General features: G+C 46.6%; 1 protein-coding gene and 2 pseudogenes across 5 annotated transcripts in view; 2 read left to right on the top strand and 1 right to left on the bottom strand.

Annotated features, from left to right (window-relative positions):
• Positions 1 to 23,948, top strand: part of LOC121167221 (sodium channel protein type 8 subunit alpha-like) — a 108,332-nt gene that overhangs the window by 42,580 nt on the left and 41,804 nt on the right. For 4 of the 5 annotated variants that reach the window (XM_040996623.1, XM_040996620.1, XM_040996624.1 and 1 more), the window contains exons 11-12: positions 5,242 to 5,604; positions 22,549 to 22,681. In XM_040996623.1, coding sequence (XP_040852557.1) covers positions 5,242 to 5,604; positions 22,549 to 22,681 — 496 coding nt within the window. Of the gene's footprint in view, positions 1 to 5,241; positions 5,638 to 22,548; positions 22,682 to 23,948 lie in introns of all 5 variants that reach the window. The other variant, XM_040996621.1, reaches the window with a different exon arrangement.
• On the top strand, positions 4,067 to 4,173 carry LOC121167244 (annotated as a pseudogene).
• LOC121167222 lies at positions 21,050 to 21,343 on the bottom strand (annotated as a pseudogene).

Raw genomic sequence — 23,948 nt, 5'->3', positions numbered from 1 at the left:
TGAAGCCACTCAGTGGGCTCTGATTAATCTCTGGGCCTTAGCCCTGTACCGACCGCTCCCTGCTCAGAAAATAAAACCGGCTTCTGAAATGCCCTGCTTTGCATGGAAAGTGTCTGCTTTCCCTCATCTCCTCCAACCCCATCTGAAAGAAGACTGGTAGGCTCCTGGGGGCCACCCACTTACAATGTTCTTAAAACATTTTATCTTATGCACTTGACTTATTTGAAAAGTGGAGAGACACTGAGATCTCCCATTGCCTGGTTCACTCCCCCGGATAGGCCTAGGCTAGGCCAAAGTAGGAAGCCAGGACCTCCATCCAGGTCTCCCATGGGGCGGGGGGCAAGGACCCAGCCGTGTGAGCCATCCTCGCTGCCACCCAGGGTTTTGCACTAGCCAGAAGCTAGAAACAGGGGCAGCCACGACCCAAACCGAGGCACTGCCATCTGGGAAGCGGGTGCCCCGAGTGGTGTACCTCAGCCCTGAGGTTGAATGCTCACCCCGACACGAGGTTAGAAAAATAGCAGGTCAAGAGCCAGGTCTGCCTGACTCTAGATCCTGTGGTTGTGGCCACCCCTCCCCCACTTGCCACCTCTTCTGTCGGCCTGAGTTTTTCCCCAGCACTGTTCAGACAGCCTCATTTACTTCTGCATATTCCGAGATCTTCACGAGGCGCTTCCTGCCCACCCTTCTCCTGTTCACCGCCTCTGTTTGTAATGTTCAGGAAAATGTATCAAGGTTTTTGTAAAATACTTTAATTATTTTGTTGTAACAATTCCCAACAGTTTTAGTCTTAAGGTTCTTTGGTATCATTGAAAGTATCAAAATCCCCAAAGAGCTTTTGGAAAATGTGCTTTTAATTTTTTTGAGTCAGGAGTTATAGTTAAGAAATTTTGAAAACTCTTGGTAAACTAATTTGTTTTTAAAATGATAATGATTAAAAAATCACATGGTTAACACAAAATGTTTAAATATATTTTTATAAAAATGAACTATTTCGCAAAAACAACAAAACATGAGAATCGTATTATTTACTTTTCTGCACACCTCTTCAGCCTGCCTGGGGCTTGATGGAAAACAGAGTATCCTTCTTCTCCATACATTCCATCTTTTGCAGTAGGTTTTTTTTGTGGTTGAAGTATTCAAGCAAGAGCTAATTTCGTACGGATATATGTGAACAAAAGGAGGGATTTTTTTTTTTAATAGCCTTCCCAGATCATCTGGAATGTTTCTCTCTGATGCTGTTGGAATGCGAGTCGGAAATCCCACCAGTAACTTGTACAGCAAGCACCGTGCTGGATGAGAATCCTGCATGGTGCCCTGCAGATCTTCAGCCTGCACAGCACTGATCTTGTGAGGCTGTTGATGCAGATGTTTTTGTTGTTGAGGCAAAGCCTACCAATACTGAATCCCACCGTTCAGAACCACGCTGACCTTGTCAGGGCCAACTGAGAAACAGCCAGACCCCCAGCGTCCACCATGTGCCTGCAAGGACAAACAGTGTGTCATTATTATGACATTAATATTGACCTTGCAGGCTCTCCTGAAAGGGTCTCGGGGACCCCTAGGAGCCCACAGGTCACATTGGAAGAACCACTACTACATCAGAGGGAAAAATGAGCAATGGCATGGAAACGGAACCTTTAACCTCTGACCCTTCCACCCTCCCCATTTATTGCACTCCGAACGTCCTATTCCTCCCAAGCCCATGAGTGCCCTGAATTAATGTGAGGGTCATCACCCAAAATCCTGGATGCCCCCCCACCAAAGCCAGTTTCCCAAGCAAGCGGCTATGACCAGAATACTCCCGGTTTCATAGGAAAGCTTCTTGAAAGCAAGAAGTTTTTCATACACCGACCAACCAATCCAAAGCCACAGGCTCAACCACCCACCTGAGTTAACTCACTCCCTAACCAGGACTTGCCTTGCTCTCCTTCACCCCAGGGTCATGTACCAGACAGCCTGACACTGCCCCCATAACCCAGAGCCCTGCAGAGCTACTCCGACCAGGCAGTCCTGACCAGGGTCTCGCTTCCCCACCCTGCACCACTCTGACATGCCCTCCTCACTCCCACCTCCAGACTAGCCCCGATGCCCCTCCGTGTGACCCCATGTGTCCGTGGTATCTATCCCTCACCATCCCAGAGCTAACTACAGAGAAATCCCAGTTGTATTTTATGACACCTGCCATCTTCTGGCTGGCCACATTCTTTCCCTAAAGTGTTTCTCAAACCATCCATGGGGAAGGACTAGCTTCCGTTTTTTCCAATTCTTCATGAACGTAGGCTATTGTCAGAACTGTGAATTTCTAGAAAAACGATCATGTTCTTGGATGCAATGATAAAAGGTCCCTGGCTGCTTTCTCTGCTGGTCCTATGGCAGACCATTAGCAAGTCACACACTCGCATTGGTCTGCCCATCATACTGGGATGGAAATGAGGCGGTGATGCACTGAGGGTGCCCAGGTATGTAGGTAACAGGAGGAAACAGTAAGCTAGAATTGCCCTCACCCCTTGACCAAACACGCAGCAAAGAAGAAACACACGACCTGTGTACGTGCCTTTTCCAAACTGTTTCTTATTCTTTTAATCTATTTTAAAGATAGTTGTCTTCCATCTGCAAATTCAGTCCCCCAAATGCCCACAACAGCTAGGGCTGGGCCAGAGCAAAGCCAGGAGCTAAACTCCAGTTCTCCCACATGAGTAGCTACGCAGCCACTCGAAGCATTGCTGTTGCAGCCTCCCAGAGTGCGCGTTAGCAGGAAGCTGGAATCGGACACAGGACTTGAATCCAAACATGCCAGCATGAGGCCTTACAAGCACAGTGTCCAAGAGCTTGCTTTCCAGATGTGTATTCCATGTGTCACGTGTGCGTCTTCACTATGGTGGATCCCAGGGCCACATGGCTCCCCTCCTGCCCTCCTGCCCTCCTGCCCTCCTGCCCTTCTGCACCTCCTGCACCTCCTGCCCTCCTGCCCCCCTGCCCTCCTGCCCCCCTGCCCTCCTGCCCCCCTGCCCTCCTGCCCTCCTGCCCTTCTGCACCTCCTGCCCTCCTGCCCTCCTGCCCTTCTGCACCTCTTGCACCTCCTGCCCCCCTGCCCTCCTGCCCCCCTGCCCTCCTGCCCCCCTGCCCTCCTGCCCTCCTGCCCTTCTGCACCTCCTGCCTTCCTGCCCTCCTGCCCTTCTGCACCTCCTGCACCTCCTGCCCTCCTGCCCTCCTGCCCTTCTGCACCTCCTGCCCTCCTGCCCTCCTGCCCTTCTGCACCTCTTGCACCTCCTGCCCCCCTGCCCTCCTGCCCTCCTGCCCCCCTGCCCTCCTGCACCTCCTGCCCTTCTGCACCTCCTGCCCTCCTGCCCTCCTGCCCTTCTGCACCTCTTGCACCTCCTGCCCCCCTGCCCTCCTGCCCTCCTGCCCCCTGCCCTCCTGCACCTCCTGCCCTTCTGCACCTCCTGCCCCCCTGCCCTCCTGCCCCCCTGCCCTTCTGCACCTCCGCACCTCCTGCCCTCCTGCCCTCCTGCCCCCCTGCCCTCCTGCCCTCCTGCCCTCCTGCCCCCCTGCCCTCCTGCCCCCCTGCCCTCCTGCCCCCCTGCCCTCCTGCACCTCCTTCTCCCCCACCCCCTGCACAAGGCAGGCAGGTCTCTCTCACCCCTGCTCTTCCCTGCTGCCTTGCCCTGAGGTGTGCAAGTGTCTAGAATGTCCAGCAAAAGGAGAGTGGACAGCATGGGCATCTACAACATTTCCTTCAATCCGAACGCTTCCAGTTCCAGGCTTTCTGTACTGTCTCTTGGAAATTTCTGTTGAGATGGAAACTTACCTTTAGGGCTAGTAAGGTGGCTGAAGTTCAGGAGTTGGGGTGGTTGTCCCTGAGACAGATAATCACACCTTTATTAAAAATGAAAAACGAGGTCACCTTTGCTACTGAAGATGAGGCCACTTGGGGTGATATGCAGACAGCTGTGGTGCTCAGATCCTGTGACAGACATTCCCATGAGTTAAACGAGCCTGACCTTAAGGTTTTGCTAAAAAATATATTTAACGTGTATGATAAGATTTAAAAAATCATTTTATTAACACTTCTCGGCCTTTTGGCTCAGATCAAGTGTAAAAAATCATTTTATTAAAAAATAATGTTGGCAATGTTAACAAGAAATTGATATTTGGATCATTCCATCCTTTTCTGTCTGGTTAAACTAGGTACTTTTAAGTGGAAGAGTAACCCATATCAATACTTAAAAAAATTAATCTTCCTCAGAAACTAAGACTTCTGTCTTGTTGCCACTTCCCAGGCATTTAATCCTCTGGTGAGCTGGAATTTAGTTCTTCATTTTCAAAAACACCGAAGGAAGACTTCATGTAATTGCCACGGAGACAGTAAAGTGAATTCTGCTGACAGCTTGCAATGTAATTTTTGAAATGTAACTTGGAAAGAGTTTGAAGCATTCAGTGACATGACTATGATAAAATTCTCCTCCAAGATAACATTCAAGTGAACAAGGTTTCGTAGCTCTTAAAATGCTTTATTAAAAAGTGTCTCATTCTAAAGTAACACTATCAATAAATATTTAAGCAACAATTGGCAAAATCCCATCCGTCTCATTAGGAAATGCCTTTCAATGATTCTTCAAAACCAGCTACCCACAAAACATGTGATACGCTTGTATAGCTTGATCAGTTGTATTCATAAGCTTTGTAGTACTACAAGTCAGGAAAATTTTTAAATTTTCTTAATGCACTCAATCGTAAAAGCATACACTTACACAAACTTCTCTAGGGAATAAGGAATGAAGAGTGAGTTGAATGAAAAAAAAAGAAATGAGTGGGGAAATTAAGTGGCAAAGATGATTCTATTTGGGCTGAGATCTCAATGACCAACACTTGGTTCAACTGGGAGTTACACAGTTTACAAGTACTAAAACCTTCAAGGGGAATGTTTTCGTGGTGACTTAATTAAACCAGAGGGAAGGAAGCTCATAGTTGGCTAGCAGGTAACTCGCAGTGGAGAGATTGATGGGTAAAGAGGATCCCGAGGTGGGCTTCACATAGAGCCGACAGTATCAGGGTCTTGGCAGGTGGAACCCAGAAATGGCAGGAACAAATGGTGAGCATTGTACAGCATCCAAGACCTGTGCACCTGCTACCAAGCTGCAGGGGTATGGCCGTCCTGCACACATCCTTTGAGTACCCGCGGTGCACTCCCGTCTCACACCCTTCTCCCTCTCTGTCTCTCTCTTCTGCCCTCCGCAGTCACTGCTCAGCATCCCAGGCTCGCCCTTCCTCTCCCGCCACAATAGCAAAAGCAGCATCTTCAGCTTCCGTGGTCCCGGGCGCTTCCGAGACCCTGGCTCCGAGAACGAGTTCGCAGATGACGAGCACAGTACAGTGGAGGAAAGCGAAGGCCGGCGGGACTCACTCTTCATCCCGATTCGGGCACGTGAGCGCCGCAGCAGCTACAGTGGATACAGCGGATACAGCCAGGGCAGCCGCTCGTCTCGCATCTTCCCCAGCCTGCGGCGCAGCATCAAACGCAACAGCACGGTGGATTGCAATGGAGTGGTGTCCCTCATCGGTGGCCCCGGCTCCCACCTCGGCGGCCGGCTCCTGCCAGAGGTGAAAATAGATAAGGCAGCTACCGATGACAGTGTAAGGAAGTACACAAACAGACGCAGGCCAGGCATGGCGGCCTTGCCGTCCCCGCGCCCTTTGCCCCTGCCCGCTCATCTCTCGGGCCCACCCTGGTTGATGTGTCTGGGTCTTCAGCCCCACCCACCCCACACACCTTGTTTTCTTCTTCTCCTTGCCTGGTTTCTGACTCTTTTCCCCACCCTTCCCCCATCTGTCCCCTTTGCACCTCACCTCTTTTCTCCCGTTGGAAATCTGTCCACCCATCTCCCCGGCACTCCAACCCGCTTGACTGCCCCAGGCCAGTGAGAATGCCACGTGCTGGCTACCTTGCCACAACCAATGACCGAGTCTGAGCCAGTTTGGACCTGCCATTGCTTCTCTTTTCCTCCCTACCTCCCAGCCCTCCACATCCTCTTTCCTTCCAGGGAGACAGCTTGGAACTTAAAGATCTTACATTTTTCTGTGTAACAACAACAAATTTTTTTTTTGCATACTTTCCTAAGTCCCCTCTGCAAGAATGAGGTGTGAATTTTTCTTTTTTTCCAAAGAGGCAGGGTTCATGCAAGAGGTTGGTGGGGAGTGGGGGAAGGGGTGGCAGGCAGATGGAGGGGATGGAGACCAAAGGCAACTGGACCCAGCCCTTCTAGGGGCATGAGAGGAAGCCAGAGGAGGAGAAGTGGGAGGCTGGGGCAAGAGCACATGGTGCATGGGGGAGGAGGGGAAAGTGAAGCACAAGGTGAATTTCAAATATAAGCCAATGCCAGATTCCAGAGCTGCTGCAGAATCACTGGCCTAGGGGTTTGCGTAGTCATCCCCTTCTTGGGGGGAAAGCCATCTCCCTCTGAACAGTCCTTTAAATTCTAAGCTGTTTGTACCTCTCTTCTTCTGAGCTTTCAACTCTGACCAACCTCAACAACCCCTCATCCTTCCCTAACTCCCATCCCGTAACTGGCCAGCCCTTCCTGAGCAGTGGGCGCCCTGGAGGCAGCATGGTGGTATGTGTTTAACACGTCAGTGCCCTGTAACAGCATGGAACCAGCCAGGCCCCCCAAGTCAGCATGGTGTGTGCATGCAGGCCAACCCGACAGCCATGGAGGGAATGTTCCAGAATGATCTGTTTTTAACATCCTAGGGCAGCTGTGGGCCAACTTGCACAGACTACAATCCAGGAGCAGTTGGAGTGTGTCTGAGATGGTTCCCTCTTGTCCCGCTCTTTTATTTAAAAGCCAATTCTTTCTCCTTTCCTCTGCACGTGGCTTTTCACAAGCTGCGTGTTACTTTTACTTGCGTTCTGCGTGGAAACCCTGTGCGGCTGACCCAGTGGCTATTCGTGATTATTTCCCATCTTTGAAATGTGCATCAAGTTCTGGAGATCCGTGTTCCCTTAAGCCTTCAACCTCTTGGGTGACTGCCCATGTCGTAGGCCCTTCGGAAACCACAGTCTTCCGTCTCCTGTGAGTGTTAAACCTGGGGATTGCTCTTCTGGCCAATCACAATGATGGCTCCAGAGCTCCCGAAAAACCAGAGCTGGCCAAAGTGAAGGTGACATGTTGTTCTCTGTGTATCTAACAAACATAGGACATTTCACCAGTTCTGAGTCTAAGGAACCATTGTGGAAAAGTCCACAATGAAAAGTCCACCAGAAAAGTCCAATGGGTTCTTTCCTCCGCTTATTATAGAAATAAAAGCCAGGAATCTATTGCAGATAGAAAGTTTATTTGCGAAGGGACCAGGTGAGCAGGGAAGGGAGAGGGAAGGGGAAAGCACCTCCTGAGAGAAAGCCAGGAGGTGGGGTGCCTCTCGAAAGGGGAGGGAGAGAGAGACACCAAAGGTTTGAGGAAGGGTCTTGGGATTTTAAGCATTCCTTGACCCCTCCTTGTTGGGTGGGAACCTACAGGTAAGATGTTCCCCATTGGTGGTCTCTTAATCAATTAGGAAATGGGTGGGCAGTGCTTGTGCTGCCCACCTGAAGATGTGGCCAAGACCTCTGCAGGCCTGGATGGTCTCAGGCTGCATGTTCTCTGCCGAGTCGGGCTCTGGGATTCGTGGAGCGGGAGCCACAGGTCAGCATGAGCAACACAGCCAGGACATAGCAAGGGCAGCTGAGAACCAAGCTGGATTTTGGTGTCCCAGTGGTTTTTAGCCAAGTCACACAATTGACTTTTTTTCTCCCTTGAAGGGATGGCAGTAGTGAGAACATCCAGGCAGCAGAAGCTTGCCCTCCAGCTTGAGGCCTGTACTCAGGATTTGGCAGTTTGTTTCTGGTGACTGCTCTCATACCAGGCGGGCAGAGAGTTGGAGACTCAATGGTGCCATGTTGGGCTTTTCACACTGCTACCTAGAAGCCTGCCAGAACCCTGCCTCTGGACATGGGAGAGGCCTGCCTACCTATCCCCAGGAGGCACCCAGGAGGGGACTCTGCAGTGGCCACCAGTGAAGACAGTGACAAAACCAAGGAATCCCTGAGCAGCAGGAAGATGCAACAGGTGAGGATGTATCATTTCCAAGCGCTTGGCCACCAGGAAAACAGGGCCATTGTGGCTAGTTGCTGGCATTAAAGATAGTTGGAGGAGTTACCCTCGCAGGCCAGACAGAGCAGGTGCGTGCGGTCAGGTTGCTCTGATGTATATTTAGAAAGACACATTACACAGAACAATAAAGGACCGACTGAAGGTTAACACTACATGAGTTGAGAGAAAGAATTCTTGATGAGTTCTTTTCTCCATTAGATTTCTTCTGCTCTTTCCGCCATTTGGCAAGTAGATAGGCATAATTAGTGTAGCTGCTGTGTATTGTGTCCTGTGTCATGCACGTTATATACCATGCTTCACCTCCTTCTGTAAGCACCCTGTCCTGTAGATTTAGTAGCTTAATGGAAATGGTGCTTTCACCAGAGTCTTTCCTAGTGACCATCTAAATATTGCTCCCATGGATAGTGAGAAGTGTCATCTCCTTCAGAACACTTTTATTTACACTTTCATATTTTTATTTGTTTATTCCAAAGGCAGAGCAAGACAGAGAGGGGGTGAAAGAGATCCAACTTCCTTCCACTGGTTCACTCCTGAAATGTCTACAACTAGTCTGGGTCACTGGGATTTTCTACAAAGGTGACAGGGAGCCAAGTACTTGAACCACTCTCTACTGCCTCACAGACTGCACAGTCTGCCAGGAAACCAAACTGGAGGCAGAGAAGCCAGGACTCGCTCCAGTAAGGGATGCGAGTGTCTTAAGCAGTGGCATAATTGCTGTGCCATGACACCTGCACCTGATGTTATTGTAGCACGCGAAGATTTGAAGATGCAGTTCAGGAGAGGTTAACTGCCGATCTCGCAGCAATATCAAAATAGACTGCATTGCTTCTTCGCCATCTTGAACAAAGAAACCTATTTCATTCTTTGAACGTTTTCATGATGTTTTGTAGCACGGCTGACCTACACGTGAGTTTACCAGTGAGCTCTCAGGCCACTTTGTCCATTTATAAACAATTCTATCATGAGCATCTTTATGTAGAGTTTTTTATATACAGTTCAAGCAGAGGAATTACTGGGTTAACGTGAATAGGCAGTTTCCATTTCTGTATTCTCAAAAAAAGTGGCTATAATCTGTAACCACAGCGGAAGTACATTAGATATCCACCTTTCTATAGCCTTACCAATATTCTTCAGTTTTTACAATCACAAAGCGACGCATTCTTAGTGATTCTTGTCTGTAACTCGTCTCTGATCATTTTTAACTGGTTTGTTTTTGTTGGAAGGTTGATTTGTAGGCATTCTTTATTTATTTGAGATAATTATCCCATAGGTTGCAAATCTTTTATTGTTCAATTTTGTTTCTGTTCTTTTGATTTGTATTTATATTTTCAGTATTGTTCATGTAGTTGAGAGGAATGAATGCCAGTGTGGGTCTCTGATTAGGGTGGATAGGGTATGGAGGTAAGGAGGAAATGGGTGGGATAAATGTTTCAGTTTATTTTTTTCCTGTGCCCTCATGGGGTAAAGGGAGGGGTCCATTCTTTGCTGTTAAACTACATCAGCACCCAGGGATTTGGAATAATTGTTTGATGACACCTTAGAGACCCCACTGTTGGGAACAGTGTTCCAAGGGTGTTACTTGAGTGGTTTTGATAGTTCTGAGATGTTGTTGGCTTCATTGCACCAGGGTTGAGAAAATCTTTCCAAGGTCTGTTGGTTGACCAGCTCTATCTTAGTGAAGCCCCAGGCCCAGAACCATATTGCAAAGCTTGGTCAGGAGAGAATGGTCCAACCTGTTCTGATTTCTGTCCCCTGATAAGGCACTTGACATCCTTAGCTAGCCTAGATGAGCTGGCTGTCATGTCTCCCATGGGCATCTATGCATGCTTTCCACTGCACAGCATCAACAATCCCAACACATGTACTCACAGACCACATATCTTGTGATTTTCCATGTAGCCATGGTTTGAGCCCAGTGATCTAGCTGGGGAGTCTCCCAAGAAACCTTGCCTGGGGTATCCTCAGACTTGACTCGTGTGTGCCAGCTAGTGCAGGGTCAGGATCAGTCCATCACACACCAGTGAAAACAGCTGCCTGATCCAGTTCAACACCCATCCCCATCTAATGTGAACTGATGGGTGCTGCAGCCTAATCCAACCACAGGTCCAGTCGTCACAGACACCAGCAGATGCCATGGCGTAGTCGAGGTGACCCCCAATAACTTCCGCTAGGCCTGTCTCCATCCCTGATTTTCGTGTGTGACAGCCTGTGCTACTTAGCCCTCATCTCAGCTGGCTCTCCTGCACATCTTGGGTGCTGCGGCTTAGCTTAACCTGGTCTTCCCCTAGACCTGCACACATGTGCCTGCACACATGATGCTGCTGCCTTAGCCAGCCTAGCCCACCCTCAGCCCTCCGTCTCCTGATCACCAGTGACAGTTACAGCCCTACAGAGGTGTATGTTCTATTTTTTAAAGATTTATCAAGGGGGTTGGTATTGTGAGGTACCGGGTGACGCCACTACCTGAGATGCCAGCATCCCATATGGGCCCTGGGTCGAGTCCTGGCTGCTCCACTTCTGAGCCAGCTGCATGCTGATGTGCCTGGTAAAGCAGTGCAGGATGGCTCAAGTGCTTAGGCCCCTGTTAACATGCAGGAGACTGAGAAGAGGCTCCTGGCTTCAGTCTAGCATAGCCCTAGCTATTATAACCCTCTGGGAAGTGAACTACTGGATGAGAAAGTTCTCTGTCTCTCCCTTGTTCTTTAAATTTACCCATCAGATCAAATCAAATAAAATGCTATCTACTTGACTGAAAATCAAAATAAGAGAGAAAGAGGGAGAGACTGAGAGAAATCTTCCATTCACTGGTTCAACCCCTAGAAGGCTGCAGCAGCTAGGTCTGGGTCATGCTGAGGCCAGGAGACAAGAACTCCATCCAGGTCTCCTATGTGGGTAGCAGGGACCCAAACAACTAGGGCCATTTCCCACTGCCTCCCCAGGCCATTAGCAGGGAGCTGGAACAAAAACAGAGTAGGCAGGACTCAAACCTATACTCTGACATGGAATGCTGGCATCACAAATGGGTTAATCCGTTGCTCAAATACATTAATTAAATAATGCATGTTCACACTTGGGCCACACTGCATTCTTTCTTCAGATTCGCACTGGGCAGTATAGCTCTGCCATTAAAGGAAAGACATTGTTCCATTAGAGTTTCATCAAAATTGTCACACTCTGATTAGTTATTCAACAGTGATTGAGGAGTGTTGATTTTGCTCATCATTTGGGAATTTTCATGTTTGCAGAAAGCAAAGGGATTTTTCCCTAAGCCTCTCCATGTCTGAGCAAGGGAAACGGATGAGAATTGTGGCTCTTCACTTGGCAAGGGAGCAGGCGCCCTTGGAAACCGAAGCTCCCAGATCTCAGAGACCATAGTGTGGTAGCTTACAGAAGCACAAGCATTATCTCATCTAGTTCTTACAGCTCCCACATGTGAGCCAGGCAGGGCCACTGCCTGCATTTACAGGAAACCAAGGCTGTGAGGAGGAATCAGTAACTTGTCCAGTGATGCACAGTAAGCAGCAGAGCTGGGACGTGACTCCTGGCCTCTAATTCCAGAGCTTTACGCATGAGCTGTACAAAGAACCGAAATCCGAAATGCTCCAAAATCCAAACTTTTTTATTGCTTTTGTGACACCACAACTGGGAAATTCTGTATTTGACTTTCCATGTCAAAACACAGGTGCTCTAAGGATGGTGTCTGTAATATAGACTCATACACTTAGCTAGCCAAGATAATCTCATTATATACATGCAAATACTCCAGGACTCAAAATCTACAACACTTCTGGTTCCAGATATTTCAGATAAGAGAGATCTGACCCCTACCAATTCTAAGGCCAAGTTTAATATTCATGTGGTCTTGAGAAAATAATAACATCTTCAAGCATTTTCTTTTTTTTTTTTTTTTTAAGAAAATGTCAAAAGGACCTTTGGTGACCTATCATAAAGATTAAAAAGATAAAAAAAAAAAAAAGCAACAAGTAAGAAAGAAGAAGCACGTTGCCTGGCCTGTTCTTGGTGCTCAGAAAGCCGAGGTCTTCCCTCTCCCTCTCCTTTTTGTTCTGTGGCCTCTTTCCTTCTAAGCAGACAGTGGGATTGCCAGAGAGTCACTTCACTTGGACAGGGCGAGGCATCAATTCCTTTATAATAGGAAAGGACAAATATTTGAGAAAGCCTGGAGTAAGGCAGTGGTGACCGGCTAGGTTCTAAGATGCCGTGCAAATACATTTCAGTCACATAAAAGCAGTTTGGGATCTCCAGGCAGTCGAGCCTCCCGGGTGATCCACGTCGAAACGTGGGCAGTTTTGCTTCCATCTGTTTGAGAAGGGCAGCTGCTGATGACGAGGCGGGAAGTCGGTGGCTGAATACTCTCTCGGCCTTTACATTTGAGTGGGAAATGGAAGGAGCTTGTGAGAGGCTTAGCTTTTTTTTTTTTTTTTAAAGATTTATTTTTATTATTTTTTTATTGGAAAGGCGGATATTACAGAGAGGAGAAACAGAGAGGAAGATCTTCCGTCCGATGATTCACTCCCCAAGTGAGCGCAACGGGCCGATACTATGCCGATCCAAAGCCAGGAGCCTCTTCCGGGTCTCCCACGTGGGTGCAGGGTCCCAAAGCTTTGGGCCGTCCTCGACTGCTTTCCCAGGCCACAGGCAGGGAGCTGGAAGGGAAGCAGGGCTGCCGGGATTAGAACCGGCGCCCATATGGGATCCCGGGCGTGCAAGGCGAGGACCTTTAACCACTTGCGCCACCGAGAGGCTTAGCTTTGAAGAAGTTTCCTGAAGGTGCTCAGGGGCTGCCTCTGTTACTGACAGCCTTGCTTCCAGGCACCTTACGGACTGAATTTTAAAAATGGCCCAGACTCTTGACATTAAAAGATTATTTGTTCTCTCCTACCTCTTCAAAGGCTCCACACAAATTTTAAACAAACAATTTCACCAAGCAAAACCGCAAAACCCTGAGGCAGTAGGGCGAAGAAGGAACAGGTGGTAGTGATCTTTGCTCTGAGCCTCTTGGCCTCGATGTTTTTGGAAAGAAGCAGCCCTCTGCCCACTCCCAGATGGGGGAATCTGGGCACCTGAGCCTTTCCAGGATCTTAAACAGAATCCTAAATGGATGCTGGCTACAAAGTAGCTGTCAGCTTATGAAAGTTTACCCCACATTCGCCTCTGTAGGCAATAGTTGGACAAATCCCTGTTCCAAAGTAATAGCATCGTTGTTCAGAAGGTGAGATGGTACCAGTGCTTTGAAAACCTGTCTCCAGTTCCTGCACCCAGAATTACCGTCTGACCCAGCAGCTCTACCCTGCAAGAGCTGAAAACCCAGCTTCACACAAAACATGCCCGTGAATATTCATAAAGGCATTATTCACAGTAACCAAAAGCTAGAACCAACCCAAATGTCCATTCATAAAGGGGGCGAATGAACAGCTGATTACACCTCAGCGGTGGACTACCATTCAGCCATCAAAAGAAATAAAGCGCAGATACAAGCTATAAAACGCACAAACACTGAGCATGTACTGTGAAAAGAGCCAGCCCAAAGGCCGCACCCGGTAGATTCTGTGGTAGGCAGTGTCCAGACAGAGCAAATCTGTAAAGACAGAGGATCTTGCTTGCAAGTAGCTGCAAAGCAACAGGAATTGGTGGTGGCTAATGACAGCAGCCTTAGATGGCAATGTTCTGGAAAGAGGTCATGGTGACAGTTACACAAGATTGTGACTATGCTAAAATTGAATTGTCAATTTTAAATGGCTAAAATGATGAGCTTTATGTTGCATGCATTTTGCCTCATTTTTTTTTTCTTCAAAAGAAGAAGGAGGGAAGCAGGAAGGATGACCTTTCAATCCCAGCTTTCCAGCCTCACCCTGGGAAGAGGGACTTGCAGGAATCTCCCAACCCTCTTGGTATTCCTTGTTCCTCACACAGGTAGATTTTTCTCAGGAAACTGTGCTGTCCCCACTGCTAGTGTTAAACACTTCAGAGGGCTGTTTAGCATTACAGCATCTGGTTCATTCACAGCAGTAAGTATGTTTTTTCAGTCTCTTCGTTAATCAGTTGGACTTGATGAGTACCAAGATGTTGCTTCTACCAGTGAAAATGGCCACACTATATACAGAGTTGATCTTTGTGCCTCTACCTGCGCAAGAATCCAGAACTTTATCTCCAGCGAACAAACCAAGAGGCCTACCTGTGGTGAGTCCCACCTGCAGGGAGTCAGATTGCTGTCTCTCCCAACAGTCCAGGAAGCCAAGAAGCCAAAGGGACAGGAAGAATGCTGCTTCCCTGGTTTTTGTCCCCATCTCTAACATGGGTCGAGGTTGGCTGGAGAAAGCATTCCCAACCAATAACATAGGGCATCCAACTTCTAGTGGGCTCATGTGGTGCTTCCCCGTGCCAACAGCCTCATATCCTACAAGTCTCTATCAAAATGCAGTACAGATGGCTAACTCCCTTGGCATAAATGGGACCCTGCGCCTGCATGGGAGACATAGAAGAAGCTCCTGGTTCCTGATTTTGAATCAGCTCAAGTGGGTCCATTTAGAGAGTGAGCCAGTGGATAGAAGATCTTTCTTGCTGTAAGTTTGATCTGCCTTTCCAATAAGGATAAAATTATTTTAACAGAGATGCAGAAGGGTCTCTCTGACCAGTAAATGATTTTCCCCTCAACCTCTTCTTGCCACAAGACTCTTGCAAAAGGAACCCCATTACCCTTTCCTAGCCAATCCCCTCTACTGTCTGTCGCCAGTGTTTGTTTGACTTGTTGGAAATTTGTTTTTTCATTTTATTTGAAAAGGCAGAGAGAGTGAGGCAAACTAAGAAATCTCTTCCATCTACTAGTTTATTCCCCAAATGCTTACAATGTCCAGGGCTGAGCCAAACTGAACCAGGAGCCCTGAACCCCATCCAAGTCTTGGCAGGAACCCAAGCAAGTGAGCCGTCACCTGCTGCCTCCCGAGATGCACATGAGCAAGAAGCAGGACTCAGAGGCAGAGCTAGGACTTGAGCCAGGCATCCCACAGCAGGGAGGCAGGCATCTCGAGCAGTGACTCAATGACTGTGCCACATGCCAGTGCCCCAGGCAGCCACTTCGCACTTGTACTACATGGACTAGTTTTCTGTCATATGTGTGGACTCACATACTCATGTGTGTGCATGTGTGTGTGTTTCGTTTAACTTCTTTCATTCCACAAGATTTATGTACACACATTCATATGTATGCACATGTGTTGTTCCTTGTTGCTATTTCATTATATAAATACAGCCATTCTGCTCCTGAGTTGCAGTTGAGTTGTTTTCCAAGTTGCAAGTACTTGCTGTGACCATTCATGTGCAGTTCTTTCTAGGTAGATGTTTTCATTCCTAGTGAATCAGTCCCTCGGAGTGAAATCCTTGCTTGGGTAGTACCGCTATGTACTATTCAACTAAAATTTTTGTGTTTTTGATTGAAGTCATTTATCAAGTTCATATTTTTTTTAATTTTGTAAAGTCCAGCATATCAATATTTTTTCTTTTATGATGCTGCTTTCTGCGTTCTGTTCAAGAATTCTTTGATCGTTATAACCCTACATTACGTAGTATAAGCTCTCCAGACAAAAATAGTATTTCAAGGATTATTACATATTCTTATCAGAGGTTGTTTTTGCTAGTCCAGGCCTTTTTCTAGTGTCCCTTTATTTTCATCTACTTGAAAGAGAGAGTGAGAGAAGTGTCATTCACTCCCTAACACAACCAAGGCTGTACTAGGCAGAAGCCCGGAGCCTAGAATTCCATCGAGGTGTTCCAGGAAGAGGCAGAGCCTCCAACCACTTGAATTGTCACCTGCTGCTACTTAAGATGCGTTTAGCAGGGACCTCACTCAGGAGCAGAGTAGCTGGGACTCGAACCAGCACTTTGCATCCGCAATGCAGGCATTATAAGCAGTGGCTTAACTCACTGAACTACAACACCCACTCTAGAATTTCACAAGTCCTGACAGTTCCTTTCAGAATCTGTAGATCAGTTTGGAGAGAGTATCTTCATATCTCACAATTAAGGGGCATGGTCTAGTTCTTCACTTACTTATGTCTCGGATTCTCTTAGCAGAGTTCATAGTGACGTCTTGCATCTTTTGTAAGATTTATTCCTCACATTGATATTTTTCATGCCGTCATAAGGTATCATTTGAAATGTTACTCATTGAGTGTTCCTTGATAAAATTTGTATATTGACCTTGCATCTTGTGACCTTAATAATTTAGCACACTGGTTCTGTTAGGTTTGGCAGGTTTGGTTTTTTTTTTTTTTTAATTCTATAGAGTCTTACACATGCATAATAATCTTTGAATAGCAGCAGTTACTGTCTTTATTTTGTGTTGTGGTACTAGCTAGGACTTCAGACACCAAGTAAAATAGAAGTGATGAAGGCAACACATCCTTCTCTGCTTCCAGCATCACCAGAGAAAGGGTTAGTGTTTCGCCAAGAACTATGGCGCTGGCTGGCGATTTTCACACATACCTTTGGTCAGATTGAAGCTGCTATATTCTGTTGATGATGATATGCTGAGAAAATGCTGTATGGAGGTGTTGGATTTTGTTAAATGCTCTGTGTCTGAGACACAGGCACATGCCTGCCTTCCCTGATGCTGTTGATGCGATAACATTGACACTGCCCTGATGTTAAGCTATCTGTGCTTTCCCCACATGGCTCATCCTGTGTGTTTATCAGTAGTTTCTATTCACTTATAATTTGTTAATGAGTTTGTATCTCTATTTGTGAGGGATTTTTTTTTTTTTTGGTAATGTTTTGTATTACATAAGTAAGTTGAGAATTGCTCTCCTGTCTTCTGCAAAAACCTGTGTCAAATTAGTATGATTTCTGAAATTTCTGCTAGAAATCTGGGTTTGGAAAGGTTTTTTTAATAGTTTCTTTATTAGAATTTCTTAATTAATAAGGACTAGGATTTTCCTCCTTCTTGTCAGTTTTTATAACTGGTAAGCTATCAAAGTTGTATTTGATAAATTATATTTTGGTAAGTTAGATGAGTTGGCATAAAGCTATTCACAATGTACTTCTAGTAGGCTAACAAAATCTTCAGGATTTGTAGTGATATCCCCTTTTGAATTCTTAAAAACAATACTTCTCTTGATCAGTCTTGATAAATCAATTCATTAATCTTCTCAAAGAAGAAGCATTTTAACTACTTCATTGTCCCGAGTTCACTATTTCACAGCTTTCACTTTGGTTTTCCACTTAATTATCTAAGGTTTAATTCCCTCTTTTTATGGTTTCTTAAAGTGGAACCTTAGAGCGTTGGCATGGATGTCTCATTTTCTAACGTAAGCTTTTAAAGCTATAAAATTTCCTCTAACCATTTCTTTAACTGCTTCCCATAAAACCTAATGTATTGCATTTTCATTATTATTTCGTTAAAATATTTTCTAATTTCCCTTGTGATACAGGTTTTTGAGAGTCTGTTTTCTAATTCACAAGAATATGCTTTTTCTCAGCGTATCGTCTGTTTACCACAAGACTTCTGGGTGGAGCCAGTTAATCGGACCTATGCCAGAGGCTCATGGCATCCCAAATTTCTCTTTTTATCCCTCACAGTTCCTTGTAATATATAAGTTTTAGAATTTTCATTTCTTCCTGTTTGGTTATATTTATTTTAGAAAATTAAGATGTGTTCTGTATGTAACATTTTAATGTTGCAGAAGTCATCTCCACACATTCCTGCTATAATTTAATTTAATACACAAAGATTATAATTGCTGTTAATTTTTCTTTTAAATACTTACTCATTTTTATTTGAAAGGCAAATTTTACAGAGAAAAAAAGAGAGAGAGAGAGGTTTTCCATTCACTGCTTCCCTCCCCAAATGGCCCCAGTGACCATACCTGCTCCAAAGCTGGGAGCAGGAAGCTTCCTCTGGGTCTCCCACTTGGGTGCAGGCATCCTCCATAAGGACTTGAGGCATCCTGCACTGTGCATAAGCAAGAAAATGGATCAGAAGTAGAGCTGGGGCCCGGCATGGTAGCCTAGTGACTAAAGTCCTCGCCTTGCACACGCCAGGATCCCATATGGGCGCAGGTTCTAATCCTGGCTGCTCCACTTGCCATCCAGCTCCCTGCTTGAGGCCTGGGAAAGCAGTCCAGTCGAGGACGGCCCAAAGCCTTGGGACCCTGCACCCAAGTGGGAGACCCAGAAGAAGCTCCTGGCTTCAAATTGACTCAGCTCCGGCTATTGCAGCCACTTGGGAAGTGAACCTCTCTGTCTCTCCTTCACTCTGTATATCCAGCTTTCCAATAAAAGTAAATAAATCTTAAAAAAAAAAAAAAGGAAGCATGAATCAGCACCCATATGGGATGGGATGCCAGTGCTACAGATGGAGGATTAGCTCACTAGGCACTGCACTGGCCCCATACTAGCTATTAATTTTTAATATTCACTTTGGAATGAATTTTTCTCTTTGTGCATTTTGAAAGATTTATTTATTTATTCCTTTATCCATTATTTATTTGAGAGTCAGTTACAGGATTTGGCGCAATAGCATAGTAGTTAAAGTCCTCACTTTGAATGCACCGGGATCTCATATGGGCACCGGTTCTATTCCTGGCTTCCCTGCTTCCCATCCAGCTCCCTGCTTGTGGCCTGGGAAAGCAGTCAAGGACAGCCCAAAGCACATCACCCGCATGGGAGACCCAGAAGAAGTTCGGGCTCCTGGCTTCGGATTGGCTCAGCTCCAGCTGTTGCAGTCACTTGGGGAGTGAACCATCAGATGGAAGATCTTCCTCTCTGTCTCTCCTCCTCTCTGTATATCTGCCTTTCCAATAAAAATAAAATAAACCTTAAAAAAAAGAGTCAGTTACAGAAAGAAAGGAAGAGACAGAGAGACAGCAAGATCAGCCATCCATTGATTCACTCCTTAGCTGGTTGCAACGGCATGAGCTGGGCCAAGTCAAAGCTAAGCTACCAGCTTCACCCAGGTCTCCCAAGTGGGTGTCAGGAGTCAAAGCACTTGGGTCATCTTCTACTGCTTTTTCCATGCTATTCGTTGGGAGCTAGATTGGAAGTACAGCAGCTGGGACACAAACCAGTACCCATATAGGATGCTGGCATCACAGTGGTTTTATCTGCTATACTGTTATGTTAGCCCCTTTATGCACATTTTAAAATCCAATCTAAAAATTATTTTAACTTTCAGATAGGAATTGCCTGATGATAATTTAATGTTTTGGCCTAATTTTTTAGACTGTTTTAATCAATTTTGTTTTTTAAGCTTGATTTTACTAAAATCTGAAGCCCTCGTTTTTGTTGTAGCCAGCAAGTGCAGAAATCAATAAGATATTCTTAGTCCCCAAGCCCTACTATGTGCAATTTCATATTCCTTAATGAATCAATGAGTTCATTGATTCTCAGACGATCTTGGGTGTGGAGAAGTCAAGATTACCAAAATTACCTGCCACAGGCCAGAGATTCATGGGCAGACAGCTCAATAAATACATAGCTCAAATAAAAAGAAATGAATCCAGTGCCCCCAAATGTCTGTCAGGGAGCTTTTACGCATTCACTTTTAGAATAATTGTCATTTAAAAGATGTAACAGCCTAATCCGATTTATTACTATAGCAAACAGTGGCTTCTCAAAGAAATACACCTTTTGCTCTGAGACAATGATTAACAAGTCATTCTTTGCAGATACAGGTGTTTATATAGTCACGCAACCAGGAGTTGCAAGGAAATCGTTATTTTTCCTATTTTCTTTTTAACATATATTTATAAAAAGGAAACAAATGTCATGTATTTCTTTTTTTTTTTTTTGGTTCACAATTGAGATTTTATTGCTGTTCAGAATCAGTACCTACATATTTTAGTTTGTATACAGTGCTTAACATACGTATCGAGAGTCTAATAAGCCATGAATTGTCATGTTTGATGTTATCCCAGTGACTTTCCAGCTTTGCACTTGGAGGCAGCCTTTCCTGAAGAGGGTACTGACTACCAAGTACCGGTGTCTTCAATGTGGCTGTCACATGAATCTCACCCACTCATGATTGAATATCACATACACAACATATGCAAGTCTTCAGTCTTTCACATTAACAAAATGATTAGGAAACCTGGACCACCACGGCCAAGGTGTTGCAGAGTGCCCATGGTTCTGGCAGAGCAGCAAGGAGTGATTTGCTATAAGAAACAGCTCCACTGAGCGACACGGGAGAAGTAACTGAACGTTTCCAAGACAGATGTGCACAGTTGTGACTTCGAATTGCCATTTGGTACGCAGTGTGTTGAAGGACATAAAAACCACCCACCTATGGAATGTGAAGCTGACACCCAGACAGGCAGAGCCTCCCCTCCTTCAACATCCCACTAAGCAAAAAATAAACAACCAGCAAATTATTTCACCTCTTTTTTAAAAAAGCATTTACGGGCCCAGCGTGATAGCCTAGCAGTTAAAGTCCTCACCCTGAATGCACCGGGATCCCATATGGGTGCCAGTTCTAATCCCAGCAGCCCCGCTTCCCATCCAGCTCCCTGCTTGTGGCCTGGGAAAGCAGTCGACGGTGGCCCAAAGCCTTGGGACCCTGCACCCGCATGGGAGACCCAGAAGAAGTTCGGGCTTCTGGCTTCGGATTGGTGCAGCTCCAGCCATTGCCACTGCTTGGGGAGTGAACCATCAGATGGAAGATCTCTTTCTCTCTGTCTCTCCTCCTCTCTGTATATCTGCCTTTCCAATAAATAAATCTTTAAAAAAATTTACACTTAAAACACGGAATGAGATGGGGCTTTCCTCCTTCTTAAAAATGTTTCTAGAGCTACTAAAAAACTTGCATTTACAAAATAGTTGATAAAAATATTCCTCTGAGTTGTACCAAGAGGGAGACAGGGAACACTGATAAGACATGGTATATGGGATTAATCAGACTTGGCTTCCTTCTCTTCTGCTCTGTCAGAGGCGGGACTCTCCTTGTTTTCAGCGTCTCCGTTTTCCACGGGCAAGTCTTCTTTAGTTTCCTGGTTGGCCACCTCGGCCTGTTTTCCCTTTCCTTGTCTCTTCCATTTTGCTTGCACCTTCTTGTCTAGTTACTTCTGGTTGCCAGCTGCCTTCTTGGGCTTCACGCCCACCTTTGCAGGAGCCGGTTTAGCCAACAACCTGGCCTATCTCCTCTTGGGCTCTGCCCGTTCGGCAGAGCCAACCTTCTCGGGCATCTTGGCAGCGGGAAGCAACGTATTGTGCCTGCTGGCTGTGGCATGCCAAGAGCCTTCACCTCCCTATGGATTTCTTTATAAGTTTAAGACCATAACGATATTTCCCCACCCTACCCTCTATTTTTCCTACTTCTGTAGCTCCACCACTAAGTGGAACAGTGCACACACTCTCCAATGTGTTTGTGAAGTTTCTGGTGAGTCTTGTCATCCTCTAGGGACTTTCTTCTTTATGGCTCTTGAAGTCTAGACAGGTGTTCAAGACAGAAAGACCTTGCGGAGTGCCTCTCCACAGCTAATCCTTTCCAGCTACCACCATTCTGGTAGCCATCCCCTTGCCTCCTGCAATAGTCTCTTCTCTGTTCTCAGGGATGGGGACCATCAGTCCTCTTCCAAGTTCATGACCTGGGACGGTGGAGGACATGGTCACTACAGAACTGGCTTGGGAGCTCCATGCAACATAGAATATTCAGACAACACTCAGACATGAAGAAGCCCTTTGCCATCATCAGCCTATTCCAGTATTGCCCAGGGCGGAGAGTGGAACAAAATATTTTTTTTTTCTTGAATAACCAGCTAATGATGTTTTCTGCCATTTTTAGTTGGGAGGGGAATTTAATGTAACTTGTAAAAGGAAAAAAAAATGTGGAGGGGCACAATTAGGCTGGCAAATGCTTACCATCTGCCTTCCTGGCTTGGAGGAGGTGTTCACAGTTAGATGCAGTTGGGGCATCAAAGGAGGGGCATTCTGTTAAAGTGAGCCGCAGTTGTAGGGTTCAGGGGATCAGAGTCTTGCCCTCAAAGCAGCATCAAGGAGAAGTAAATTTGACTTCTTGTGTCACCTAGACAACCAAGCCACACATCCTGGAGATCAGACAGGAACACTTGGTCTGCCTCCAAGGGGGCAGGACCAGGTCTTTCCGCTCTGTTCCTGCAGTTTATTAACCGAGCCATGTACGTCTCAGCCAGCTTCTTGGACTTGCTGTGGAGTGGCATAGACTTGAATACCTTGGTCTTATCTGCTGCCAGGGGTGATCTGCCCAGGGCCAACCTTGTCTCATCTACTCCGAGTGACTAGGGTGAAACAAGCACGGCGAAGAACAGACGGAGAGCCTGTCTCTCACTGAATGGATACAGTGAGGCCCAGCCTTATCTTTGTGAGACTCCCTTCACTCTAAATGCTTTTTCTTTTCTCCTTTTTTCCTTAGGCTACCACTGAGATAGAAATTAAGAAGAAAGGCCCCGGATCTCTTTTAGTCTCCATGGACCAACTGGCCTCCTATGGGCGGAAGGACAGAATCAACAGTATAATGAGTGTTGTTACAAATACTCTGGTGGAAGGTACGTGCTCTGTGATGTCCGACGCCCAGGCTGCTGAGCTGGAAATGCGCAGCATGAGAAGCAAACATCCTCTTAACCCTTTGTCTGAGCTTTGTGAACACGGTCTCTGAGCCCTCGGAATAGGTCCTTCTGGTTATGGAAACCAAGACCACGAATTGCTTTCCCAAATCTGCATGCAGAGCATCCAGGAAAGTCTTCAGATCCACTGCCAGCATTGGCCAGAGATAAGGGAGAAGCATGGGGCACAGTGGGTTAATCCGCTTGTGGCCTCCACATCCCATGGCAGAGTGCCAATTCAAGTCCCAGCAACTTCCTTGCGATCCAGCTTCCTGCTGCTGTACCTGGAAAGGCAGCAGCAGATGACCCAAGCACTCAGGTCCCTGCTACCACACAGGAGAACCAGACGAAATCCTGGCCCCTGGCTTTGGCTTGGCCCAGCCCAAGATAGCTATGCAGGCATTTGGAGATTGAACCAGTGGATGAAAAATCTCTCTCCCCTCTCTCTCAAATCAGTGTTTACCCTCCATCAAAAAATAATATTAAAGAGGCTAAAGGGAGAAAGAAAAAAAGCACAGGAAACTACAGAGATCGAAATGATTGAATTGCCCTGTGGCCAACACCCCAAAACTAAACTTCGCCGTTTCCTCTGTAACTACTTACAGCCGTTTGATTTTTCACTGAAGGAGACATGCACTGTGCATTTTGATTGCACCTAATTCTGTCTCTCTCCAAACACCCCCACATCTCCATAAATACATCTGATGTGTGAATAGGTAGACGCTACAGCTCCTCTTGCTTTGGGCACTCAGAGCCACACACAAGAGCAGTCGCTGCAGGCTCAGAGCCCGTCTGCAGTGCGGCTGCAGCCAGCACCGGAGCCCTCACTGCTTAGGCGTGTGCCCCAGTGGCACGGCCCAGCTTGCCACAGACTGCAGACTTCCCAGTAGACCGCAGGCCCCCCTGTGAGGAGCTGCCTCTGCCCAGTTAGGGTTTGTAATCCAGGCTCCTCGTGGGTTCTTCAGCAGTAAACTCAGCGACTAAGTTTTCTCTCATACATAAGACCCTGGCTGAATCTGTGTGGGTCTTCTTCACTTGATTGGCAGAGTCAGCCAGGTTGTCCCATAGAGGGTCCAGACACCCAGGCCATTCCCAGTGACAGCCAGGGACCTTGAGGTGGGACAACTCAAACTTATCCAGGGATCCATGGGTTAAGTCCTTTTTTTTTATTTTTTTTTTTATTCCAACACCACCTTTCCACTCTGTATAA

The sequence above is a fragment of the Ochotona curzoniae genome, unplaced genomic scaffold (genome assembly GCF_017591425.1).
Source record: "Ochotona curzoniae isolate NIBS_2020 unplaced genomic scaffold, NIBS_Ocur_1.0 patch35, whole genome shotgun sequence".
Classification (NCBI taxonomy): Eukaryota; Metazoa; Chordata; class Mammalia; order Lagomorpha; family Ochotonidae; genus Ochotona; species Ochotona curzoniae.
Note: the sequence above shows the minus strand (reverse complement) of the source record. Positions and strands in the feature narration are given on the sequence as shown.